Source organism: Myripristis murdjan, chromosome 1, assembly GCF_902150065.1.
Source record: "Myripristis murdjan chromosome 1, fMyrMur1.1, whole genome shotgun sequence".
NCBI lineage: Eukaryota > Metazoa > Chordata > Actinopteri > Holocentriformes > Holocentridae > Myripristis > Myripristis murdjan.
The window spans coordinates 9922724-9949053 of NC_043980.1; the positions used below are offsets into that span (position 1 = coordinate 9922724).

Genomic DNA, 26330 nt, shown 5'->3' on the forward strand with positions numbered 1-26330 from the left:
AGAGGCCAGCAGAGCTCCTGGCCCAGTTTGACCTGCAGGAGATTCACAAGCAGCATGTGTGAGCCACTGTAGAAACCCCCCTTTACTCTCTTATGCTGCTCCTGTGGTCATTTGAAGAGAATGCATGCTCTCATATAAATCAAATGAAACCAAAGCCTACCTCTTGCTCGGGGTCAGTGAGGCGCTGCAGCCTTTCGAGGAAGACTCTGTTCTTTCTGTACCTCCCCGCCTCCTTCTGCAGCAGGTGGTGGATATGCTGCACCAGCTCCGACTCAAAGGCCTTGTGTTTGAGGACCTGCGAGCGGTACAGCGTCTGATCACGGCCCTTAAACAGCTCCACCAGGATGGCGCGGATGGTGGACGGCTGCACCTCGGCCGCAGGGTCCCCGGTGAGCGGCTGCAGGAAAGCCTGGAGTGACGGGAGGAGAAGTCCAGAGTGGAGGTGGCTCAGGTCTCCACTCAGTCCTTCAGCTCCCTGCTCGTTCCTCAGAGGTGGACTGGTCTCCTTGAAGAGAGGAGTGCTGGGGAACTGCTTTTTGAAGGCGGCCAGGCTGCAGTCGACAGCAAAGGGGTTTTGCAGCAGTGAGGTCTTGTCGCCTGCTGTCTTAAACTCTTCGTAGTCGTCTCCTACGAAGAATCTCCCCTCCACCCAAACCACGTCCCTGTTGGAGAAACGAGGCTTGGTGACGCGCCGGCGGTGCTCCACTACCTCCTGGTCCGTCATCCTGGGCAGAGCCTGCCGAAAGAGCTTGGTCTGCCGGATCCAGGTGCCATAGCAGAGGAACATTTCCTCTCTGATGGATTCAGGGAGAGGCTGAGAGAACAGCCTGCTCTCCATCTCATCCATCTCCCTGGGGGCTGAAAGCAGAAAGGAAGAGGTGAGACCTGCAGACCCCTTGGTTTGGGGTTTAGCTCCTCAACTTCTAAATCAGCTGAAAACCAGATAGTCATCATAATGTGAAAGTTACAGTCTGATGACAAAATTAATATCAGTGCTATCAGTGCTCTCTAACTTCCAATCATCCAAACATGAATCTGAACAGAATTGTGGGATTCATAGCAACAAATGACCAACAGCTTCTTCCTTTTGATTACCTTGGCTGGGGGCAGGGCCTCCCTGCCTGACCGGCTGAGACATAGTCAGGACCGCCTTTATGATGGCGTGAGGGATGGCACAGAGGAGAGCGGGGTCCCTCTTGGCGACCAGCTTCCTCATCTGCAACAGAGGAGACGTTTGTGTCAGACACAGTGGAGGTCAGCTGGCCCGGCTGGACCAGAATAATAACAAGGACCACCAAGGAGGGATGACAGTTCCAGCTGTCAGCTCCCACTGAGAAAATGTTTCTGCTCACAGAAATGTGAGACCACAACGTCCAGATGTTGGCATGTGACTGGCACTGATGTTCAGACGTACCTGGATGGTCGATCCAAAAATCTCCATGAGGCCGCTCTGGAGCAGCGCGACGGCTCTCCTGATGTTACATGGAGGAGGAGGGAGGCTGGTATCCATGGCGACGCCAGGAACTCTCCTCAGGGTCTCCAGAGTGACAGCACTCATCTGGAGGAGAAGAAGAGAGGAGGACAGAGGAGAGAAGATCAAAATAAAGACGAGAGGAAGAGAGTGAAGTGGAGCAGAGCGAAGGAAGAATCAAAGAACAGAAAAGGGTTGAATAAAAGAACAGAGTAAAGAAAATGAGGAAGAAGAGTAAAGAAGACAGGAAGAGGAATAAAGAAGATTCATTAAAAATGCTGAATCAAAGACGACCAGATGTGATAAAGCTACTGATGTTTGAAATTACAAAAAATAAAAGATGATACTGAGAAGGGTTTGATATTCTCATGAGTGAATAAATGCATTGGTATTAGTGCCAATAGGAGATGCAGTTGCAGTAGAAAGAGCAGTGCAGTAGTAAATTCATCATTAGTAGAGGTGATAGTAATCAAACTAATAGTTTTAGCAGTAATATTATCAGTAATAGTACTATTAGTAGTATCAGTAGTAGTAGTAGTAGTAGTAGTAGTAGTAGTATGAGAGGCAGCAACACTCACATGGAGGCACAGCCTCAGCAGCTGCTGCTGGTCCAGCTGTGTGGAAGCAGATCCGTCCAGTGGGCGGAGCTTCAGCATCAGCAGGACCAGCAGATCCTCCACCAGCTCACTGCTGACAGAGACTGTCACAGCCAGAGGGGGGCGCTCTGCTCCACACACCTCCCACTGTTCAAACACAACCTGGTCAGTGTCTGCTTTCATTTTATCAGCAACTCAGAATAAATATTTTCTGCATTTCTCCTCAACCTGGATTTATATTTTGATTTAGTTGCATGTTTGTGATAAAAACAGTGCTGCCAGTGCAAAACTACATTTAGTGCATTGAATTTAGCGCATACATTTTGAATGCACTAAATCCTACTATAAAAATAACATATAGCAATTAAAATAAGATTTTAAAAAATTTAAATAACGGAATTAAAATTGATTTAAATCAAAAACAACAAATTAAAAGCATTAAATTAAATTAAATTAAATTAAATTAAATTAAATTAAATTAAATTAAATTAAATTAAATTAAATTAAATCTTCTAGCTTACCAGTGCGTTCTCCTGGTTGGCTGGCAGCTGATCTGGGACCAGCTGAGTGATGCTCAGAGCTGCCAGGTGAACAACATACTGCTGGACGATGTGAGGAGAGACACACACAGCTCTGTCCAGCACAGCTCTGGGGCCTAAAACCTGCTCCAGGGTGTCCAGAACAGACTCGGCCACCTGCACATTTACACAAACAACAAATCTGCATCATGGACTGCTCATCTGGCCTCGTCATTTATTGTAAATCCACCTAAAATATTGAGCTTCAACCACACCCACATAACAGCTGATCTGAAAACTGTTAGAAATCCATTGAAATGCAAAAGAAACTTGTACTGACACAGTGGGAGGTTTCACCTTCTTGGTAGAATGTTAGTCATATTTTTCCAACATATTAAAAAGCAATATGGTTTAATTTTCAGCTCTGAGGTCACTTGTTTGAGGTGGTGACTGGAGTCAGCTGGTAGTGAACAGCAGCTGAAGGAGACCGTCGGCCTCCTGCTTCTCCTCTGTCACCTGGACCCCGTCACACTCATCATAAATGGTGACATTTCAAAGTTGTATTTCACATTTTCTTTCAGCCCCAAATGCTATTTGACTCCCATGAAGAAGAGAGCTTCAGTGTGAAATGCAGAGGACTGTGGTGTACACAGCACTCACTGACAAGCCTTTCTTAAGAGGGACCTTCTACAGTGCAGGTTGTTGAATTCAATGGGGTGTCAATGGAACGTTTGATCATGCCAATAAGTCTCTTTATCAAGTACATGTTGCCCGAGTTCAGGTTAATGAAAACACAACTGGACAGTTTTCCCAACAATCTGGGGTGAAACAAGGAGATGTTTTGTCTCCAACATTGTTTTGGAATGAAATGTAATGAAAGGTTTGACCACTGCAGCTGCACATCTGACGTCTTGTAAACTCATGAGGGTTTGGCACTTTAGTGCAACACACAAATATAACAGAAAAATCAAATTTTCATGTTTTTACCTTGTGTGTGTCCAGCAGGGAGGACTGAGCCTGCAGACTGTCCCCAGACTGAAGGGAACAAGGTCTGATCTGGAAAAACACCAACATGACACAGATGATGAGTTTCAACAGTGAGTCAGTAAGTCACTAACTAAGTAAGCATTTATTTATTTGTCCATGTTCATCACACTGTTTGACTACAGATCAGTAATAACTTCACCTGCAGCAGCAGCTGCCTGATGAATTGTTTGAGGGAGGAGCTGTGGTCCAGCATCTGCCAGGACTTGGTCCTGGTGTGGCTCTGGGCCTCAGCCCTCTCCCCCTCAGATGATATCTGAGGTGAACCGTGGTCCATAATGTCTCCAAGGAAGCCTGGAGACCATGGAAAATAAATTACACTGTGCTAGAACTGAGCATTTATCCAACTTATCAAAGTATAGTCAAATACAACTGCAAGGAAAAGACACCTAGAGCTCCATAAAACATTTGAACCCTCTAAGAAACACAACAGGAGCCATGACTACTGGCTTTAATCCTTAATATAAAAAGAAAAAATAAAACTCCTACCTTTGCAGGGCCTTGAAGAAGGAAGGTGGTTAATGGTGGAAGAAGTTGGTGAATTCAAGAACGATGCAAGAAGAGCCAACGAACAGCCAAAAGAGCAGTGTGGCAGACGTGCAGTGTACCCAGAGAACCTGTGTAGACTAATGACCTCCTGTCTGTCCTCAGCTGAGGTCTCTGTCTCCAAGGTTCTAGAGTGTGGAGCTCACAGAGGAGCTGTGTGACTTCACAGGGCCGAGGGCCGGGAGGCCTGGAGACGCCCGGCAACACCCGGCAACGCCCTACTGGAATGTTACCACTACTACTACTACTACTACTACTAAATCTACTACTACTACTACTAATGCTACTACTACTAATGCTACTACTACTACTAAATCTACTACTACTACTACTACTAAATATACTACTACTACTGCTACTACTACTACTAATGCTACTACTACTAAATCTACTTCTACTACTACTAAATCTACTACTACTACTACTAAATCTACTACTACTACTACTAATGCTACTACTACTACTACTACTACTACAACTAATGCTACTACTACTACTAAATCTACTACTACTACTACTAAATCTACTTCTACTACTACTAAATCTACTACTACTACTACTACTACTACTACTAATGCTACTACTACTACTACTAAATCTACTACTACTACTACTAATGCTACTACTACTACTACTACTAAATCTACATCTACTACTACTAAATCTACTACTACTACTACTACTAATGCTGCTACTACTATTACAACTAATGCTACTACTACTACTACTAAATCAACTTCTACTCCTACTAAATCTACTACTACTACTACTAATGCTACTACTACTACTACTACTACTACTACTACTACTACTAATGCTACTACTACTACTACTAAATCTACTACTACTACTACTAATGCTACTACTACTGTTACTAAATCTACTTCTACTACTACTAAATCTACTACTACTAGTACTACTACTACTACTACTACTACTACTACTACTACTAATGCTACTACTACTACTACTAAATCTACTACTACTACTACTAATGCTACTACTACTACTACTACTAAATCTACTTCTACTACTACTAAATCTACTACTACTACTACTTCTACTACTACTACTAATGCTACTACTACTACTACTACTACTAAGTCTACTTCTACTACTACTAAATCTACTACTACTACTAATGCTACTACTACTACTACTATTAAATCTACTTCTACTACTACTAAATCTACTACTACTACTACTACTACTAAATCTACTACTACTACTACTACTGATGCTACTACTACTACTATTAAATCTACTACTACTACTACTAATGCTACTACTACTTATGCGACTATTACTACTACTAAATCTACTTCTACTACTACTAAATCTATTACTACTACAACTACTACTACTACTACTAACGCTACTACTACTACTACTACTACTACAACTACTAACGCTACTACTATTACTACTAATGCTACTACTACTACTACTACTACTAAATCTACTTCTACTACTACTAAATCTACTACTACTACTTCTACTACTACTACTAATGCTACTACTACTATTACTAAATCTACTACTACTACTACTAATGCTACTACTACTACTACTACTACTACTACTAATGCTACTATTATTACTACTAAATCTACTTTTACTACTACTACTACTGCTACTGCTACTACTGCTATTACTACTACTACTACCACCTCTACTGCCAATTATAATAATAATATTAATGTTACAAGGTATTCCTGGGCCCTGAAACTGTTTGTCACTTCAGTATCAGCAGTACAAAGTTGTTTAGAAGGATTTTAGTAAAAAAAAAAAAAAAAAAAAAAAAACATTTTACTGAATGACTGGTCTACTAAACTTTTCTGCTGGCATTCAGTAGAACTCGTTGTCTCAGCCTGATTTGCATGCAGGAGGTCAAAGTGAGCTCTAGATGGTGCTGCACTCTGAATACAGCAGCTTGTACCACCATGAAACAGAAAACTCTTCATACATCCTTTTTCCTTTTGTGTCCCCTGAACACACGGCACTCCTTAATAAGACCTTTGTTTCAAAACTGAGCTCCTTAATTCTTTCTAACATTAAGTAGAAATTAAGTAGAAAATCAAGACGAAGTATGTCAGTAAGTCAACAGCTAAAAAAATTGGGGATTTCCTTTCATTTTTTCAAGTGTTGAAACCCCTGAATTTCAAAACTTAAGGTTTATTTTATATGACAAATTCTGGTTTTGGTTTTGATACTTATGTGAAAATGACTGTTCAACACCTCAAAAATTTCTTTATCCACTCAGAACTCCTTAATTTAAAATAAGGGATCGTGTTTCCAGGTGAACTTTGTGCACAGCGACCGATCCCAGCTTCTTATGGTGGCAGCAGCTGGTCCGTCCTCACTGTGGTGGAGTGAGGCCGTCCTGCCTGAGGCTGCTGATCTGCTGCCATCACAGGAGATTCCCACCTGCTGTTTGGGAGATCATCAATTTCAAATCATATTCTGCTTCAAATGATTTACTGTCATTGTGGGGAAAAATGGAAATAATCTACATGCTGCAAAATATTTTAAAAAACTAAATAAACAAACAACCAACAACCAACAACAAAACAATCTTTATTAATAGGAACAAACATCTGAATAATAAAAAAAAAAGGTCATCAGTTAATAATAACAAAAACATATTTCACAACAGATATTTTCCTTAAAAAAAAAAAAAAAAAAAAAAAACTTAAACAGAAATTTTTTTTAAAAAAATACCAGCCAGACCTTGGTGTCTTTCAGCAAAAGTAACTTTAACCTGAAATCAATAAAGCTAAAATAGATAAATCTCTCTCACAAAATAGGTTATCAATTTACAAATAAACTATTTCAACAAAAGATGTTTCCCTAAAAAAAGTAGCTACAATCTCTCTCTCTCTCTCTCTCTCTCTCTCTCTCTCTCTCTCTCTCTCTCTTTCTCTCTCTTTCTCTGTGTGTGTGTGTGTGTGTGTCTGTAGCTGTAGGTATGTATCTATCTATTTCAACTCTTTGGTCAGCATTAAAGATCATTTACAGCTGCCTGACACCACTATCAAAAATAAAGGTTTGCTGTCTGCTTGCTATATAAAACACCAGACACTGATATAAAATACAAAATGTAAAACTCAGCAAAACACAAATCAGAAAATATCACCGTGACAATAAAAGAGGTTCTGAGATTGAGTTCTTGTAGTGCTTTTTAAAGCCCCACAGGTGGCAGCACTTCCACAGTTGTTCCTCAGTCCATCTGACCCGGGAAGGGCACGATGCAGAGGAGAGGAGATATTTTAACCAAGCTGCTGTACTGTAACTCCTACATATCGCACAAGAGTGCTTTTTATGTTCTACACGATTAAACACTCACAGTTTTGCTCCCACTGCTGAGAGCTGCTCTGACACCAAGTTCTCCATGAGAATACACAACCCTCATAACCCACTGGCTTTGTCAAAATGACATAACGGAGCATGAAAGAGATGCTTTCAAAACTAGAGGAGAATAAAACGGTGAATATTCATGAAAGAAAACCGCTTTTTCTTGTGCAAAACAGTCAACACCTCTTAATAATTGGGCTCATGTGGATGGAGATGCTTAATTAAGCTCTCGGTGGGTGGCATTCCCCTTCCATGCAAGGTGATGTGCAGCACATTACCAAACTACAAGGCACTCAGCAGAGCGCAAACCTCCCTGGAAGTCACAGCAGGGAGTTGTGGCCTTGTTTCTGCTAAGCCACGCCCCCTGTCAGCAGTGCTGCTGGTGTAGGACACGCCCCTTGTGGCCAATCAGCAGGGAAAAAGGGTCAGTGCCATTTTGACCTGTGACCCCTTGTGATGCTACTTGGATGTGTTTGGAAATGAGCCCCTTGAGGCTGACTGATGTAATCTGGAAATGTAATCTCTCTTTGTTTGTTGGCCCCAGCCCTGCTTGTGTTAAGCCCCGCCCCTTTTCAGGAATGTAGCCATAGGACACGCCCTTTTTGGTCAATCAGCGTTGAGGGTTAATAAGTGCTGGCTTGATCCATCACCAACCTCCCAACTGGGTTTTGTGTTGTACTGTATTTGTGTTTTGTGTTAAGCCCCGCCCACTGCCATGCCACCTTCAGGCTGATTGGTCCAATTGCGTTCGGTCACCTCGCCGCCATGTTGGGTTAACTGATATCATGAGATATGAGGGGGATTAGACGTTGAGGCGCCACAGGCAAGGTGAATGACATGATTGGGCCAGGGAAGAACTGATCTCATTTTGGGCCAATCACCTTGAAGGTGTGAAGTGAAGTGGGCGGGGCTTAGGACAAACAGGGCTGTACTTGATAATCACATCCACATTACATCACACAAGCCGGTGGGGAGGTTGGTCATGGATCAAGGCAGCACTGATTAGCTTTCAACACTGATTGGCCAAGAGGGGCGTGTCCTATATGACGGCAACATTCGAGGTGAATAAGGCGAATGCAATCCCATAATTCCCTGCTGGAGGTTTCACGTCCTTGTCAGATGTAATTAGATCCTGTTCTGATGATTTTGGACCTCAGGTCACACAATCATTTGCTAACGTTGAGTTCAAGCTCAAGCTGATTTATTTATAGAGCCCCTTCATCACAGAGTTTTCACAGGATTTTAGGAGCAAAATGAGCCAATTACAGCAAACTAATCAACAATGAGTCAGAGCAAGGCAACCAAACAAAGGCAGAGCGTGAGAGTTTATTAATCACAGTGCAAACCTGACTTGCATTTACCAAAACACAGGATCTGATGTGGCTGGTGCTGGCTGTTGTTTGCCACACCCAATTCTTTGAGTCTGATAGTCTGCAACCTGCAAGCTCTGTCACTTCACATCGCACCAACTGCAAGAAATGTGGATGTTTTATTTGTATCTCTTTATTTTGATGGTAAAGAAAGTTGTTTAGCTACTTAAAAAATTTAGATCCTTCTTATCTTTGAGGATTTACACAGGGTTGTCCTTCTTGCTTTCATTTTTTCCTGTCCAGAGCTTTTTTCTTGACCGCTATGAGGATTAAGTCAGGTGTTGTTGTCCTGTTTCTTGTAATAGTGATATTGGGCTTAAAATAAACATGAACTTCACAAAGACAAGATCCTATAACGCCGATTCTGGCCTCCCTGCATTGGCTTCCTATTCATTTTCACATTGATTGTCGACTTTCAGGGTTTTACACACTCAGGCCTCTGATTGTGTCCTGGATCTACTAACCCCATGTGACCCCGGGCGTCCTTTAAGATCAGCTGACAGCGGCCTTGTTCTTCCCAGAGCCCGACCCATGACTAAGGGCTTTCATGCTTTTGCTGTCGCTAAACAGCAAACTCCCCCCTCTCCAAACTGTGGAGATTGAGTTTGCTAAATCTATCACTGCTTTTAAAATATCTTGTCATCTCTTGAAACATCCATCTCGGAGTGATTTTTTTTTTTTTTTTTTTTCATTTTTCATTCTGAATGTTAGAGGACGAGAGGTAAGTGAGAGGAGAGGATGTGTGTTATTGAAGTTATCAAATCGGCTGAGAGAGAGAGAGAGAGAGAGAGAGAGAGAGAGAGAGACTGGAACAAATAGGAGAACGAGAGAAAGCGGACAGGATCCACAGCGGGGAAACTAACACCGTCCTGCATCCACATGCTGGTGAAGTTAGGTAGAGTCCATTACATTTGTCTGTTCTGACGTTTGATGCTCCACGACTCGACATTCATACCCTGCTGAGGTGCCGTTGAGCAAGACGAAGAATGCCTACTGCAGCCGCCTGGCAACAGAGAACAGGGCTGGGGTGAACTTCCTGTGGATTGAGGATTATATTCGTTTGCTGTTTCTTCCCTTGTCTCCCTTTTTTTCTGACGATACCAACAGTACATTTTAGTGTTTTAGGAAATGCATTTGTTATACAAAAAAATGGCAATGTATTGTGTGTATAATCAAGACAAAGTCACCAAGAGGTGCACGATGCGATTACAGAGCCTGCACATGGTTACAGAAATATGCTTTTTGACCATAATTAGACACGCACACAAAGCTTGGATGGTGGATATTTGGGAAGAGGACACCTTACTGCCTTTGTTATGTTGTATTGAAAACTGAGAAGCATTAAAAAAAAAAAAAAGTCCTAAAAAAATTCCAGTGTATCTGCTGCCATTCGTCAAACAACGCCACGAGTTCAGTGCAGCGGTAAACACTTAATCACAACAATCAGTGTCACTGCACCACTATAATGTCCTTCTCCATTACATACCATCCTCTAAATTTGTATCCTGTAATCTGCCTCCAATTAAGTCCTCCTAATTGTGCATGTGCCACACGTTTCATTGACGGTTCATGGTACATGCCTGATTCGCAGGCCGACATGACTTTGGCCCTAATGACATTCATTATGGATTTAATTAGATGTATAACAGGCCGCCGTAGCAGCAGAGACGAATGTTGATAATTAAATTCTGGGCAAAGGTTGACTGGAGAACATGCTACTTAGATGGAGTCTGGCCTTTCTCGCCGAGTAGATTATGAGGCATAGAGGGAGTGAGGATGACGGACAGACAGACGGACTGTGACAGTGGGAGAAAGTCAAACAAACACACAGAAGGATAGGAAAATAATCCAGTGCACCCCAAACTTGCAGTACTTAAGTCAGACTCTAACCTTGTTTTTTTTTCTGTGACTTGTGACTCGACTTGGACTCGTGCATTAACTCCCTTTGGACTCGGACGCCTTTCTTTTCTTTTCTTTTTTCCTCTCTGCCCTACAGAGGTGTAGAGACTTTTACTTCCAAAATAAAGTTGAAGAAATGACGTTTATGCTGTGTTGCATTTCAAATTTGTGTGTTCAGCTTCCTCCCACCTGCTCACAGTGTGCAGAGAGCAAAGATGCCAAAGGTAACCAACAAAGTTTAGAGGTTATTGAACACACTCTACTGCCTCCTCTGTCTGCCAAAGATGCACTATTCACGGCGATCGAAATGATCTGAAGCACATCCGATTAATAATTACATAGCTGTCAACAGTTTTTGATGTTATTTTTGTTTATTTTACAGGACAGGTCGAGGGGACGGGTGACTCGGGCTCAGGTGACACGTGATGGGGACTCAACCCAGACTCAACGCTGGTGACTCGGACTCGACTTGAACACCGACAACTTCCAGGTGCATCAAATTCAGAACAGTGGTGTAGAAGTTACAACCTTTCCAAGTTTGAGGTTTTGACCTTTAATTATGAAGCCTCCCCTCAGTCCAATCAGAGTGATTTTTTAAATGCCACAACACACTGTCAAAATGCATCATCCCTCCAAGTGTCGTCCGAATCAGACCAGAGGCGTCTGAGTTCTCACCTGGAATGTGTTGGAAATAAAGAATAAAAATAATAATGATAAAAATAATGATGCAGTGCAGCCACACCATCTTCCTTTTCCATCTTAACACGTCATTTGGTCTCATATTAAGTATTAAGTCCTTGTTTTTCTTAAAATAGAGAAGAGATAATCCCACCTGCTTCTGATGCTAATCAACTTGCTGCCAGAATTTTATTGAACTTTAAATCTGATTTTCTTGATGTTAATGGACTGAGCTGACTTCTTCCTCCTTCTTTCAGCATCTTTACACTTGCTCTCAGAAAACTAAACAAACAAAAAATTTTTTTTCCATTCATATTAAGAAAAACAAAATGTTTAGCGCTGAACATGAGACTAAATTATTTGACTTTGATTAAGCCGTTGACCCATATTTGAAGTGTTTTTGCCCCAGGGATTCTGCATACACCTGATATGAAAATTTATTTACATTTTGCCCAGAGTTTCTTCTTTGTTGTTCATGTTAATGCTCCACCCACTGCCTTAACCCAGCCAGTGAGCTTATATTTGCCTCCCGAGCAGCTTTGCCTCTGAGAAATGTTATGACTGAAACACAAATCTGCCAAAAGGTCACAGAAACCCCTACCTGCTCGCTCGGTGAAAACTGCACCGCAGCGTAACAGCTTGAGCTAAATGGCTCAAGTGTGAAAGGAATATATAAAAAAGAGGTTGAGTGCGTGTTGGCGGGATCGGTCTCCTTACTTCGGTGACAAACAAAGCAGTGGCTGAAGGCGATCACATAAACACATGCCGCAGGGATAACACACGCAGTAAAACTGATTGCAGTGCCATTCAAAAGGCACCAAACTCTCTTTAACACGGAGCACAGCACAGTTTGTTTTACTGCAGCTCTGCCAAGGTGAAGCTGAGGCCACTGTGCTTGTCACTCACTGTTAGGAATGAAAGAGCCAATAGATCTAATTGGGAAAAGAGTGATATATATAAAAAGTTACAGCACAGACAAATTGGTTTATCAAGGACACGTCCCCTTTATCCACTTAATCCACGCTACTTAGATTTACACTCAGATAAATCACAGTGTGTGTGTGTGTGTGTGTGTGTGTGTGTGTCAGTCATGCAGTTTGTGGTTATGAGTGCTCAGTTGTGTGTGTGTGTGTGTGTGTTGTATTGTGTGTGTGCATGCATCGTCTGTTACTTACATGTCACTTTCTTCTTCCAACTCACACATGACAACATTTGTAATAAACACACCAGTGTAACATTTGGTGGAAAGTGTATTGAAATAATTTCCAGAACTTCAAACCACGGTGATCCCAAATCCTCTTGTCAATTAAATCATGATTTGACAAATAGAAGAGCAGGAAAGCAACAGACCCGACATGCCCCGCCCCTATTGGTTTATCAAAGAAGGAAAACAAAGGCAAAAAGACACAAACGCAACAGAAGCATTGTGAAAAATTCATAAAAGTACTAAAATGGAATATATATATATATTTCTGAAAAGCAAAGGCAAAAAGCAAAATGGAAAAAAAAAATGGAAAAAGTCAAAAGAATAAAATGCAGTGACTAGCTCTTCTTGAGACTGGATGTGAACCCATTTTTATTTGCATTTCACTTTGCAATCATAGTATTTTGCTAATTTTTAAAATCCTTTTTATTTTTGCTATTTAATAAAAGTTCAAAATTAACTCCATAAAGATGCCTTAGAGTAGGCCTAATGTAAGTACAGGGAAATACATTTTCAGCATGTGAGGTGCAAATGGAAAAAATAAGACTGGTAACGTGCACGGGATCAAACGATGAGTATTTCACAGAAAAACGATGAGCTCCATTTTCTCCAGGTTTTAACACGGATCAGGATCACAGCTGTATTACAGGACAGAGACTCGTCTGTGTGACTGCATTTGCGGTGCATCTCGTTTTTCACTGGGTGTCAATATCTATTGTTTCAGAGAATGGGTGCCAGATACATTTGTGTAAACACACAATAAAATGTAATCTTCTTTTCACAGCATAGAAATGCAGATGTACAGTACACAGTATGCAGAACACACTGTATACACAAAACGCAATGAATATGTATAACAAACTGATGCCTGAAATTATTTCAAGGAGAGGGAACTAGATGTGCTGTGGCTGCATTAAAAAACATGAAGTACAGCAGCAACTCAAATCCATCCATAACAAAAACATTTTTTTTTTTTTTTTTTTTTTTGCTGGGTTTGTCGTCTTTGCAGTGAGGCGAACCCGACTTGCAGCTCACGTAGCTGTGATTACACTGAAGTATCAACAGTTGCCTGTGGTCCGGATGACATGGGAAACTTCTGAAGATGCACACTGCCTAACAGCCTCCACAGTGCCTGCGAGACGCTCTTAAAAAGGCACATGAGGAGAATAATTTTGCATTGAAGATGAGGGAAAAGTGTCCCGCTGGCAAAGCAATATCTGAATTTCTCGAGGCAAGTGTGAATGAACTGCAGACACGTGGAAAAAGTGGGCAGGGTGCATGGTGTAAAGGAGACGTGGGCATGGAGGATGCACACACACACACACACACACACACACATACACACACACACACATTCTCTAGATAATTATCATTAGCGTGTCAGGCGATAAAGAAAGTTATAACCACAGTGCCTTTGGCTTCATCTAATGGATCACTGCTTCTCACCGCTATCAGCATCTATCACTTAACTAGAGACAGCACCCTGAAACACACACACACACACACACACACAAACGCACAATAAGCACACTGAAAAAACCGAACAGTCTTTTATGATCACTTAAAGGCACAGTAAGGAAGATTTCTGCTGCACCAGAGCACCAAATGGCCTTAAAGTTACAACGAGCCGTTTGCGTCTTTAATTTGACGTATTCCTTATTGCTTCACAACGAGGCGTATGTTTCAAAAGTGTACACCAAAAGGAAGGTCAGTCGGGTCAGGGAGAAAGACAGCTTTGTGAGATGGAAGTGATGGTCCTAAGAAGTGATGCTTTTATTGGTTGAATATTTTTTTTTATTGTATTTCTGCTAGTTCGGCTTGAACTTGATAACGCACTGATTTACAGGATAGAAAGTTCTGGCCTATGATATGAAAACTTATTGTTAATTTGGGGGAATGCAAAATAGCTTTAAAAAAATACTTCAGTGATTTCAAAGATGATTGAAGTCCCCCTAGAGCCACTGATTAAACCCCTAAAAACTCATCTCTGTTCATCAATAATACATAATTATACCTTTTCATGCCTTAAAACGGCTTAGATATTACTCCACACCTTCTCAACATCAGGTAGAGTGCAGGCGCACTGCCTTTTAACTTGTACTGTATTTGAAAACTTATCCATGTAAAAAATTACATTTTCGGCGAATCTCTTAGTTACACCGATGTTGTTTATGTGAAGCAGCCATTTGGAGTTGGTCTTGTTGATTTTTTGATAATAAAAACACTCAAGTGCAGATGGAGGTGGTGCCAATGACATGCAAAGCAGCGCCCTGTCAGCTGGCAGCTGATTGGCTGTTGGACTTGTGACACAGCAGATCGAGGCCGGCCTGGCCTACGTCTGAATCTCAGACTTTAGGGCCGTGCACACACGTGCACACACACACACACACACAGTTACGTTTCCCCCCTAGTAGTAACACAAATTTGAGAAATACAGGTTGCTAATGGGGAAAACTAACACAAACTGCATGTAACAAAAAAACAAACAAACAAACTGGGTCTTGGGTTCAAAAAGGTGGCAGGGGATTATTTCTCCTTCCTGCCACCCACTAAATCTATCAAAATGATAGAAGAACTGAAAAAATACAACCCAGTAACAGAAAAGGGTGGAAGTCAGTGGACCCGGAGAAGGCAAAAACACAAAAAACCCACACAAAAGTCTGGTTTACCCTTTCTGAATACAAAGAGAGCCAACTGATGGTGTTGACTCTCACACACTCACAAAAACAACAACTGAACTGAACAGCAACTGCTCCTTATAGCCTCCCAGCCCTGCTGATTATCAAAGACCCTCAGCTGGGAGTGGACACCTCAGGTGCACCCACTTTCTCCTAACGAGCAGGGTGATTCTTGTGGGGGAAAACAAACCTCCAGTACCTTAAAACAACTGATAACACACACACACACACACACACACACACACACACACACACACACACACACACACACACACACACACACACGTGCACCTCCAGAGGACTGTGAAAACTCGTCTCTAACGACAGACTCCGCACACAAAAAAGTCAGTTTGGTCGAGGATCATCGCCCGTCACCTCACCGTTACTCACTTTGTCTGTGAGGTACATGGATGAGGTGACGTTTGCAAAGACGGCCAGCGCCTGTCTGTGTTGATGTTACCATGGCAACCAGCTCTGTCTGTCTGAGGTCAAAGAGCAACTGGCCATGTGATTCAATCCCATGTGCATGCCCTTCCAATGTGTATTATCACTTTTTGTTGAATAAAAGGTTTACACACATAAGCCTTTAGTTTTATTTTGGGGATTTTATCTGACGTTCCCATTTTCATCGTGCAAAATGTGTATTTAAAAAATGGAAACGTGGCCACTGTGAATATAATATCGCTATATACGATACAGGGCGTTGACAGGGTTGTTGATCAGAACCAAATGACTCACTGATTACTTCCATTAGAAAACTCAAACTTCATCCCTTCCATCAGATGATCTGGCAAAGCAGTTTCACAGATGACTTTTGTTTTATAATTTGAATATTCAGCTGAAAAACGTGCAACAGAATATGCTGCGGCGTTTGCTGCAGTTACAGGAGGAGGACAGTTACAGAGTTTATACAGTAACGGCTTCATTTCATGTGAGACTTCAGACTCCAGATGCAGTTTGAACAAGAAAGAAAGAACTGAAGCATGAAAATAGAACAAATTTATTCTAATAACACTTATTTGTAACCACGTGCAAACATTACTAAGAGAAATGGTGGCCTACTGGTCCTGAACAATATATTGAATAAATGACCTGAATTGATATGAATGGAACAGATTTGAATGCACACGCGCGCGCACACACACACACACACACACACACACACACACACACACACACACAAGTCTGATATCTACACAAACTATATATGGTAGTAATAAGTAACAATAATCACTTGTGTCCATTGTGCTCATATGTGAACAATGGATATCCTTCTTTAGTCTGCTCACACACACACACACACACACACACACACACACACACACACACACACTTGTCTGCATCTCTCTTCCTCTCTGTCTCTCAGATCTCAGTGTTGTACACAGAAAGGTCAGAGGTCATGGTCACGTGCAGCTCCCACGGGAACTGATTGACCGGCCTTTTGACTTTGCCCTGCTGCCCTCTGCTCTCCCAGATCATCAGCTGGACATCCTCGTCGTCAAGGATACGGATCAGGTCGCCCTCGGGGTCGCGGTAGTTCAGGGCGATGTCGTCCAACTTGAAGACATTTCTGAGGGAAGGGGAGAGAGAGAGAGAGAGAGAGAGAGAGAGAGAGAGAGAGAGAGAGAGAGAGAAAAAAAACAAAGAGGGAACTACTTGAGAAGTGTGCAAAGGAAATTTGTGGAGTTTCTCATCTTTGTTTGAAGTGATTATTTAAAACTCCAGCATGGTTTCTTCTTTGAAACATGAACAGACTCAATTGATTTCTTTTGCATCGCGAAAAGGCAATGAGCAATGGGGGGGAACAAAAGCGAATAGGAAAATGGTCTAATTAAAAAAAAAGAAAACAATTTTTCCTGCAACATAATTTTAAATATATGATTATAACTATCAACATAGTTTTCGCTACTCTTTTGATAATGTGCTAATTTTTCTTTTCTTTTTTTAATTTTCAGGTCATTTTCTTTCTTCCATTCATTCTTTTTCTTGTCTTGTTTTTTTTTTTTTTTTTTTTTTTTTTTTTGGCTAATTTTCAGGTCACTGTCTTATGACCTTTTACCAATTTCTTGCAAATATTCGTCTCATTTCATATTAAGTTGCTGTCTCAGTTCTTGTGAAAGGTGCCTGAACGCAGCCTCATTTAAACACGAGGAATCTGACATCGTTCCAGGTGTCAAAAGGTTCACTTGTTTCACTCGACTTTGCTGTTTAAAGTTAAAACATGATCTGAATGTGACCCCACCCGACTGAGAGAAGCCTTATGGGGGAATCAGAAAGAGAATTAAAAAAATAAAATAAATAAAATAAAAGGAAAATGGAGATGTCTGTTTTAAGATGTAATGTGTGCCTCAGCGACATCGATAAACCACCAGCACAATTAGCATATTTCTGAGACATTATAATGACTGTAAACAAACAGGATCATCATGAGGAGACTGTCGCATTTTACACTGGCTGCCCCCGCCTTGGATTCGGTTTATTTGTGAGAGAAACACACACAGTCTTCTAAGATAGCACAGGGATAGCTTGATCTGTCCCTTTTTATTGCTTTCCAGCACAAAAAGAGGTTACTTTACGGCACAAACAGGAAAAGGAAGCTGTTCTAAAGGTGGCAGATGGTGGAATACATGAAAGTCCAAAGGAACAAGCCCTTATTTTAATGTGTTTATGCATTCAAACACATGCAGAGGAACACCAGGGAGGGGGAGGAGGGACGGGGAGCGACATCCTCTGCAGATGAAACCCGTGAGGATGTGGGAAACACGTTTTTTTTTTTTTTTTCTGGGGAAACAGATGATGGTCTTCTTTGTCTCCGGTGATTACCAAGGTATCACTACAGGTAGCGCCTTTAGATAGCAGCACTATTTAGAGATACACAGCGTCAGCAGTCTAAGACAAAAGGCCGTTTTATTCCATTGGGATTAGCAGGCTTGCATTTCCTGTCTCAGTCCAACGGCACAACATGTTGATGTGGACAGTCAACATGTCAAAGTGGTGTCCCTCTGAGGAAAGATGCATTTTACACTTCACATTTGGCGCGCCGTCGCCTAAAAATTTTACTGTTTAAACTGTTCATATTTCTATTTTTTATATATTCCTTGTTTATAGTGTATATATTGCTTGCTTTGCACATTGCCCACATCTATGCACATTGTATACATCTATGCACATGTTTTTTTGCACATTGTTTTTTTGCACATTGGGTACTTAGATCTTTAGATCTCTAGTGTCATCTTTTATTCTTTATTTTTTATTTATTTAATCTTGCAATCTGTGGATACTGCTGAGAACTGTGAATTTCCTTCGGGATGAATAAAGTATCTATCTATCTATCTATCTATCTATCTACAGAGTTCAATTTAAAATCCCTCTTGAGGACTATTTGGTTATCGCCAATATCATTTCTCCGGTGTGATGAAGTGCAGCCACCGATTCTACTGTATTCGGATTTGCTGTGCGTTCGTCTCCTTCAGGTTGACGGCTGTTTTTGAGGCATGACGGCTGCTCTGATGTTCTGAAATACACCACAATTCTCACCCTCTGATGGTCAACATGGCATTTTAGACTCACTTGTGGGTGTTTTCAATAATAATCTTTCTTTTTACTGCTGTTCAACACTGTGATTGGTGGTGTGATGTGACACTCCCCTGTGTTTGCTATCTTGAGCGCTGACTGTACTTTTGGCTTTTGCCGGCAGGGGCGAGCAGCTTCCATTGATTACAGTTTCTATAAAAGAGCTGGCCACGTGTTGCCGTTTGCCTGAAGAAGATCCTTGTGATCGAAACGTCGCCCACACAAGATTATTAAAACATAGCCCACCTGTTTATTGGGAGCTATATAAAGATTTTATGCAGACTCTGGATAATAACAGTTGCATTACATTTTAGCTGATGATGGGATGTTAATACTGACTCATGATGTGATAACACTTAAGAAACAAAGAGTGTAATCTCTTCGGTTGTTTACTTATTTCTATCATAACACGAGTAATGATCACAGATTGATTTTTCTATATTTTTGAACCAATTAAAGGGACATTTCATTACATTATCAATCATTACTACACTCCTTCCCCTTGCTTCTGCTCCTATTTTGTTTTTTTTATACATAGCAATCCTCCCTCTCTGTTTTTTTCCCCCCACTACTTCTCTCGCTGCTCATACCTCCACCAACACCCCCCTCCCACCCTCTTCTCTTCATTGTCTCCCTCCCTCTATCAGTGCTAAGCTATATTAAAACTCAGGACCAGGGTCTCATCCATCCCACTCCAGGGCACAATAGTCCTGAACATAGAAAAACAATAATGAGCAGATAAGCAGCGGAAATGAGCTGATTATGAATGGGGGTGGGGGGGGGCTTATCATCACAGCGCTCACCTATCTAAATTACCAGATAATGAGTGATAGAATGAGGGAGAATGAAAGGGAGGGAGGGGAGGGGTGGGGGGTGCATGACAGTGTACTGAGCATATGCATTTGGGGGTGGTGGGGGTGAGGGAGGGGGGGGGCTGAAGAGGGGAGTTATTCCAGAGGAACTAATTTGAGCAGCTCTGATGATTGGCGACTGGTAATTTGCAGCTTTTCGATGCACAATGGATAAATATGCTGCCCCTCAGGGTAAAGCCGCCGCATTAATGGACTTCCCCTCATCCTTGTTTGTTGTGGAATTGGATAGCAACCTCTCTCACACACACATTCTCACACTCACACACACAATAATGACAGAGCAAAATAATAATAATAAAAAAGTGGCAGCACAGGTCAGCTATCAGCTCAGTTCATCAGAACATCCCAGACACGAGTATTGTTGATTCGGAAACCTGCTCTGCTTGCGCGCAGATTGAGGAGCCAGTTAAATCAGAGAAAATGGATCTAAATTAAATTAAAGGAAATGACTTTAACTGCGGGTCCATCACTGCACACAAGTGCTTTACCGATCTACCGTGGACCATAATAATGTGAAAAACAAGAGAATAAACGCAACACAGTTTTATGATATCAAGCCAGGGTTTTTTAAATGATGAAACTCATATAGATACTGTATCTATATAAGGATGTCATAATATGAGCATGGCCATGTGAATGTGTTGCAAAAGTGTGAAGGTCTGCATGTCACGACACTGCAGCTTCAACTTGCCCCATCTGCTTCTCCAGTATCAAGTTTATTGTGAGGAAAATGGCCCTCGGTGTGGTAATGCACTCGCAGGTGTGGAGCTGGAATAAAAATGTTTATTTTCGCTCTAGACCTGATGAACAGTCGACACTAAAAACTCTCATCTCTTGTGAGTCAGCGTCTGTTTCCCCGCATGAAGTAAATACAACAAAACGTGAACAGAAAATACATGCAGTCGCACACCTGTACTTCTCTCTGACAAGTGGCTTTAGCACCACAAAGAAGTGACAGGGAGTGAGAGAGACGTCTGATAAACGTGATCAGCTGTGGGTTCACAGTGCACTGCACAGCCACTTCAGGAGCGAAGAGGTTTCTTCATTTTCTACAATCAGAGAGACGTCGGCTATTGTTCACCACCGTCTCCTCCATATCTGGTTTATCTGTGCAGGAACGCTGGACTCAGCAGCCAGTTAGCAGATATCAACCTATCGACTGATCACTGCTGTCTATTACTAATCAATGACCACTGCTGGAGAGCACAGACACAAGCAGGGAGATCAGAGATCAGTGTGGCCATGTGCTAACCAGCAGTCTGAACACAGTCTGAAGGCTGGCAACACACTAGAGGATCATTAAAATATCATATAGAACAGATTTTAACCAACAAATAGGTTAAAATCTGAGCAAACAGAAGCCGTCAGTGTTGATTTTATATTTCTCAGTAAGAAGAATCACTATCATAAATCTAACTTTTTATTTCCACCCCCCTGTGAACCCGGCTCTCATTAGCTATTTAGATTTATTTATCTCCACTCTGGGAATTAATTTGAAATACATGATCCTTGAACACTTCAGTATCAAACATGGGGCTGGGCGGTGTGACCAAAAATCTCATCACGATGAAATGCACTGTGTCCGTCGATATCAACAATTATTTCAACATACAGCAAATATCACATTTAAAGATTACTTGTTGTTTCAGTGTGAACCCTCAACAGTCCCAAATGCTAATAATTAGCATCATGCTAGTCCCTTTTTGACACCGAGACAACACAGTGTGCAGCTCCTGTGTGTCTCCTCACTCATGCAACCAGACCTTTCTTTTTTCCCGCCTGAATGTTTCATTGAACATTTTTTATATTTATACTGAGGGAAAATATCTTGGCCTAATTGCTGCTTTTGTTTTATTGCCCAGTCCTGGTCAAACCCATCAAACATGTTCGATATGAAGCAGGCAGCTCTGATCAGCATGTGAGTTTAACGATATTAAAGAATAAGGACCGTCAGTCCACTACCAGGCGTCAGATCAGGCGTTCTCTTCTTGATTTTTGGAATAATCAGCCTGATAATAATGTTCTGCCATGGAAGACCACAAGCCTGCAGGTTTTCCTCCCAGCCAACCACACCATCCACCAGCCGGCTGTAACGGGCCTACCTCATGCGAGACAGCAGGTCCTTGTGCGACGGCTGGATGGTGATGTCCTCTTCCACACACACGTCTCTGCAAGAAGAACACATCACGCTCACTGCAGTTTTCTCACGTGACGCAGGAGGTGGCAGTACATTTACATGGAGTGCGGTGCAAACGCAGCACAAGCACACGGAAGCTGCTGTGACGTGTGACACCCAGAGGTGCTACTGCAGGGAGCCGCTGGACTGTAAACACATTCATGGGACGAGCACATTGACTGAATCTGGTTTATCTACATATCTCTCCGCTTGCTCCAGGACAGAGACAGTGGGGAATCATCCCAGCAGCTGCAGCAGTGCTGCTGGTGCTGCTGCTGGTTGGGGCGTTTTAAAGGATAACATGAGAGATTAACACCTATTAGTGTTATTACCAGGGATGTAATTATATGTTCAGCTAATGGTCTGGTTTCATTCATAATGCTGCATTCCCAGTTTGACACTATCATGATATAACATAAAATCCAGATGAAGACAATTATGACTCTTTATTTCTGCAAGTTTAACCAGATTTTTAAATTTTAATGTCAGTTGAAATCAAATTTAAGACCAACTTCATCCCCAAATAACCCTGAGGAGTGAACAAAGTGCTCTTGCCATTTATTGTGAAAGTTGACGCAGTGATTGCAGCAAAGAGTCTGCAATTACTGCGTCATTTACAGTTTTTTTTTTTTTTTTTTGGTCTTGGATGTGGTATGGTTTTCAGCTCTGAGTTCACATGTCGCGTTTTTTTTTTTTTTTTTTCAGGCTTTGCAGCCCCATTCTGCCTTCATAGACCTAATTTTTTAGATATTAGACTTCTCTATTTTCAAATTTCACAAACTTTATACAATGAATAGCAGCTGCAGACTAGATCGCATCACACACCTCCACTCATAAATATCAAATCACCAGCACTCTTACACACATATGCATTTATACACACACGGCTGCACACAGACACACACACGAGCACACACACACACACACACACACACATACATACACAGACCTGGTGTCGACTCCTGAAGGGGTGAGCAGGTAGCAGCGCAGGCAGCTGTAGGCGCTGCTCCCTGAGGCTCCGCCCCCCTCGCCATCTGAGTCACTCTCTGGGAGGGGCTTAATGATCTTCACAAAGGATTCTGGGAAAATACCTGTCTGGTTGTTTACCGTGCCCTGGACAGAGAGAAGAGAGGAGAGAGGAGAGGAAGAGAGATGAGAGAAGACAGAGCAGAGAGAAACAGAGACGTTAAGAGGAAGGAAGAGGAAGAGAGAGGCGCAGGAAAAGGAAAACCAGCAAAATTAGTCTGAGAAGGAGGGAACAATCCCAGAGGAAAGAGTGATAAAGCACTGATGATTAGATGAGTTAATGATTAGAAGCAGAGAAAGACAGCAGAGATGGAGGGAGACCAAAAAAAAAGTGCACCAGGAGAGTTTCCTCGGCTAATTGCCCTGCTCATAATGAGCCGCCGATGTTAAACGCACTCGACGCAGCCAGACCGCCTTTTTACTGCACCCCAGGTGTGTGTGTGTGTGAGTATGTGCCTGTGTTCGTACTTGCACAGACTCTCGCACAAACTTCAAGCACACACGCACACACACACACACATTTTTGGAGCTGCATTAGGCGAGACTTTTATGTAAAAATGCAACCGGCTTATCAGGCTGAACCACAAAAGTGGGGCTGTGATGAGAAAATCGGTCCCATCCGCCGACGCTGCCGAGCCGAGCGGCGCCGCTGCAGCAGATGGAAGAGAAGTGCCTTGCTCATGTGCACATGAACAGCAGCCCATTGAAGTGGCGGCTTCTCAATTTTGTCCAGGCTGTCCGGGGATTTAAACCAACGCCCCCCCTTCCCTCACAAAGCTGCGTCCTGTCCTCTAACCTCTAGGCTGCGGCTGCCTCTCAATACTAATTATGACAGTGAGTGTGTGTGAATGGCAATAACATGCAAATCATTAGTGTCCCTCTTTCAGTTTTTGTTTTCTTTGTCTTTTTCAATTTCAATTCATATGAAAAAAAATAAATAAATAAAAATTAATGGTTGCAATGCCACCAAAGCAATTCCAGTTACAAAACAAGACAGTGTGATAAATAAATAAATAACATTCACAACAGAAGCCAATGCATTACATGAAATTACTGTAAGCATTAATTATGATGTAGTTCTAATAGACTGCCTCCCTTTTCAGTTTTGCATCCCTCTCTGTGTTGATGCTCGCTCTCTCCCACCACATCCACCTCCTCCTCCTCCTCCTCCTCCTTCTCAGTCTTTCTCATGGTCATTCTCTCTCTCTATCTCTCTCTCTTTTGTTCTTTCTCCCACTCATACACTCTTTCACACTTCATCTCATCGCCTCACACATTTTTGTGAGATGAGTTTCCTGACCTTTCCATGACGACTCTCCATGACAAACAACAGAATCTCCCGTGACAAAACGCCGATCCGCTCGGCACGTTCACCCGTGCACATCTGTCTGAGCGGCAGCCCTAACTCGAACGCCTCGCGTCCTGTTTGGGGCCCGACCGCAGCTCGCTCGATAGGTAATTAGGGGAATCTGTTAAGTCGGTTAATGATTCAAAGGAAGCTCGATCCCCGCAGCGCCCCGCAGGTTGTTGTTGTGAACACTTCGCCAGCTGGAAATAAAAGATCAGGAAGGAAATTCACAAAGGCATTTTTAAGATCTTTTGATTTCACAGCCCCGAAATCTTTTGGATATTTTAGATTTATTTCCCAGTGGTTGCAACTAAAAACCTGAGAAAGGGCAGTGAAGTGAAAATAGTTCTCTCCTCGTGTCCTGATGTCCTGGATCAGGGCGCCTCTCATTCATTTGACAATCATTTTTTATCGTGTTTTTCATGTTTTAGCATGTTTTGTAATCTGTGTTGCTGCTTCAGCCTGTAACTGAATGTACTGCTCAGTGTCTTTTTGTCGACTTTATGCATTTTTTTTTTTTTTTTTGCACAGCAGGGGTGCACACCGTCTCTGGATAAATATAAGTTAACATTTCTGGACTTTTGTAGGCTTTCTGTAACCACGGGAACCGTGTCACCTCCTTTTCAGTCCCTTCTATCCCTGCCACCCCCTCCTCTCTTTCCTTCCCTCTGTCCTCGCTCTGCTCACTCCTCCCTCCCTACATCCTTACTTTTACCTCCTTTCTGCTCCCTTTCTTCCCTCCATTCCCCCTTCCTCTCTGCATCTTCCCTCTCTCTTCAATTCCCCCCTTCCCTTCCTCTCCCTTCTGTTTGTTCTCTCTCCTTCCCTATCACTCTTTCCCTCCCTCCCTCCCTTCATTTCATTCCCTGGTTCCTCACACTTTGTCTTCTATCCTCGCTCTTTCTCCTCTTCCATCACTGCCCTTCCCTTCCCCCGTTTGTCTCCCCATATAACTCTCCCAGTTCCTCCCACTCTCTCCATTCCTTCCTTTTTCTCCCTCACTCTCTTGCTATCTCTCTAACCCTTCTCTCTGCCTCCCATCACTTCTTTTCTCCCCCTTTCTCCCTGCCTCTTTCCCTCATTCTGTCTCTGTCTCCTTTCCTGTCCCTTTTCTTTCTCCATCCTTTTCTTACTCACTCCCCTTGTTTCTCCCTCCCTCCCTCCCTCCCTCCCTCCCTCCCTCTCTCTCTCTCTCTCTCTCTCTCGCTCATGCCTCTCTCTCTCCGTTCTTACCTCAAGCCAGTCGGCATTGACTCGTCGCAGCAGGAAGATCACCTCTCCCCTCTTCAGGCTCAACTCCAGCTTGCTGTTGCCGCGAAAGTCAAACATCGCCTGGGACACACACACACACACACACGTGCGCGCATACATACACACACACACATACACGCACACACATACAGAAGAAAGCACACACACAGTTGGTGAGAGGAGAGAGAGGGAGAGAGACGGACAGACCAACACAGAGGAGAGAGACAACACGGTGAGAGTGGACAGGTAAGACCCATCACACTTTTTGCTGATGAAGAGTAACGGCGTGTGTGTGTGTGTGTGACTGTGTGTGTGTGTGTGTGTGTATGTGCAAGCGAGAGAGAAAAGGGGGATGAGATGAAAGATGCTAAAGAAGGGAGACAGTTTTATTTCTCGGCGGAAGTAGAGATATGTGAGGAAAAGAGAGAAGTGAAGTTTGGAACTTGCGTGTGCGTGTGTGTGTTCGCACACCGGTGTGTGTTTCGCTGAACGTCCGCGGGCATGTGCACACGGCACTTGTGTGTACGTGTAGATGCACATGAGTGTGTGTCCATGCATGTGTGGGCACGGATGCAGGATGTATGTGTGTATCTTTGTGCACCTGTTAAGTTGCATGTGTGTGTGTCTGCATACGTGTATTTGTTTTTACTGATTCTAAGTGTCCGTGCATTCATATAAGAGTGTGTTTGTGTTTAATTATGCGTGTGTGTGTGTGTGTGTGAGCTT

General features: G+C 42.6%; 2 protein-coding genes across 2 annotated transcripts in view; one reads left to right on the plus strand and one right to left on the minus strand.

Annotated features, from left to right (window-relative positions):
• Nucleotides 1-16379: 16379 nt before the first annotated feature.
• ncf4 (neutrophil cytosolic factor 4) overlaps nucleotides 16380-26330 on the minus strand; it is a 40490-nt gene continuing 30539 nt past the window's right edge. Inside the window, exons 7-10 of the mRNA XM_030061599.1 lie at nucleotides 25587-25685; nucleotides 22929-23092; nucleotides 21906-21971; nucleotides 16380-16928 (exon numbers count right to left, since the gene is read on the minus strand). Coding sequence (XP_029917459.1) covers nucleotides 16721-16928; nucleotides 21906-21971; nucleotides 22929-23092; nucleotides 25587-25685 — 537 coding nt within the window. The 3' untranslated portion in view covers nucleotides 16380-16720. The remainder of the gene's footprint in view (nucleotides 16929-21905; nucleotides 21972-22928; nucleotides 23093-25586; nucleotides 25686-26330) is intronic.
• Nucleotides 25798-26330, plus strand: part of pvalb7 (parvalbumin 7) — a 51924-nt gene continuing 51391 nt past the window's right edge. The window contains exon 1 of the mRNA XM_030061606.1: nucleotides 25798-25850. The gene's annotated coding sequence lies outside the window, so the exon portion shown is untranslated. The remainder of the gene's footprint in view (nucleotides 25851-26330) is intronic.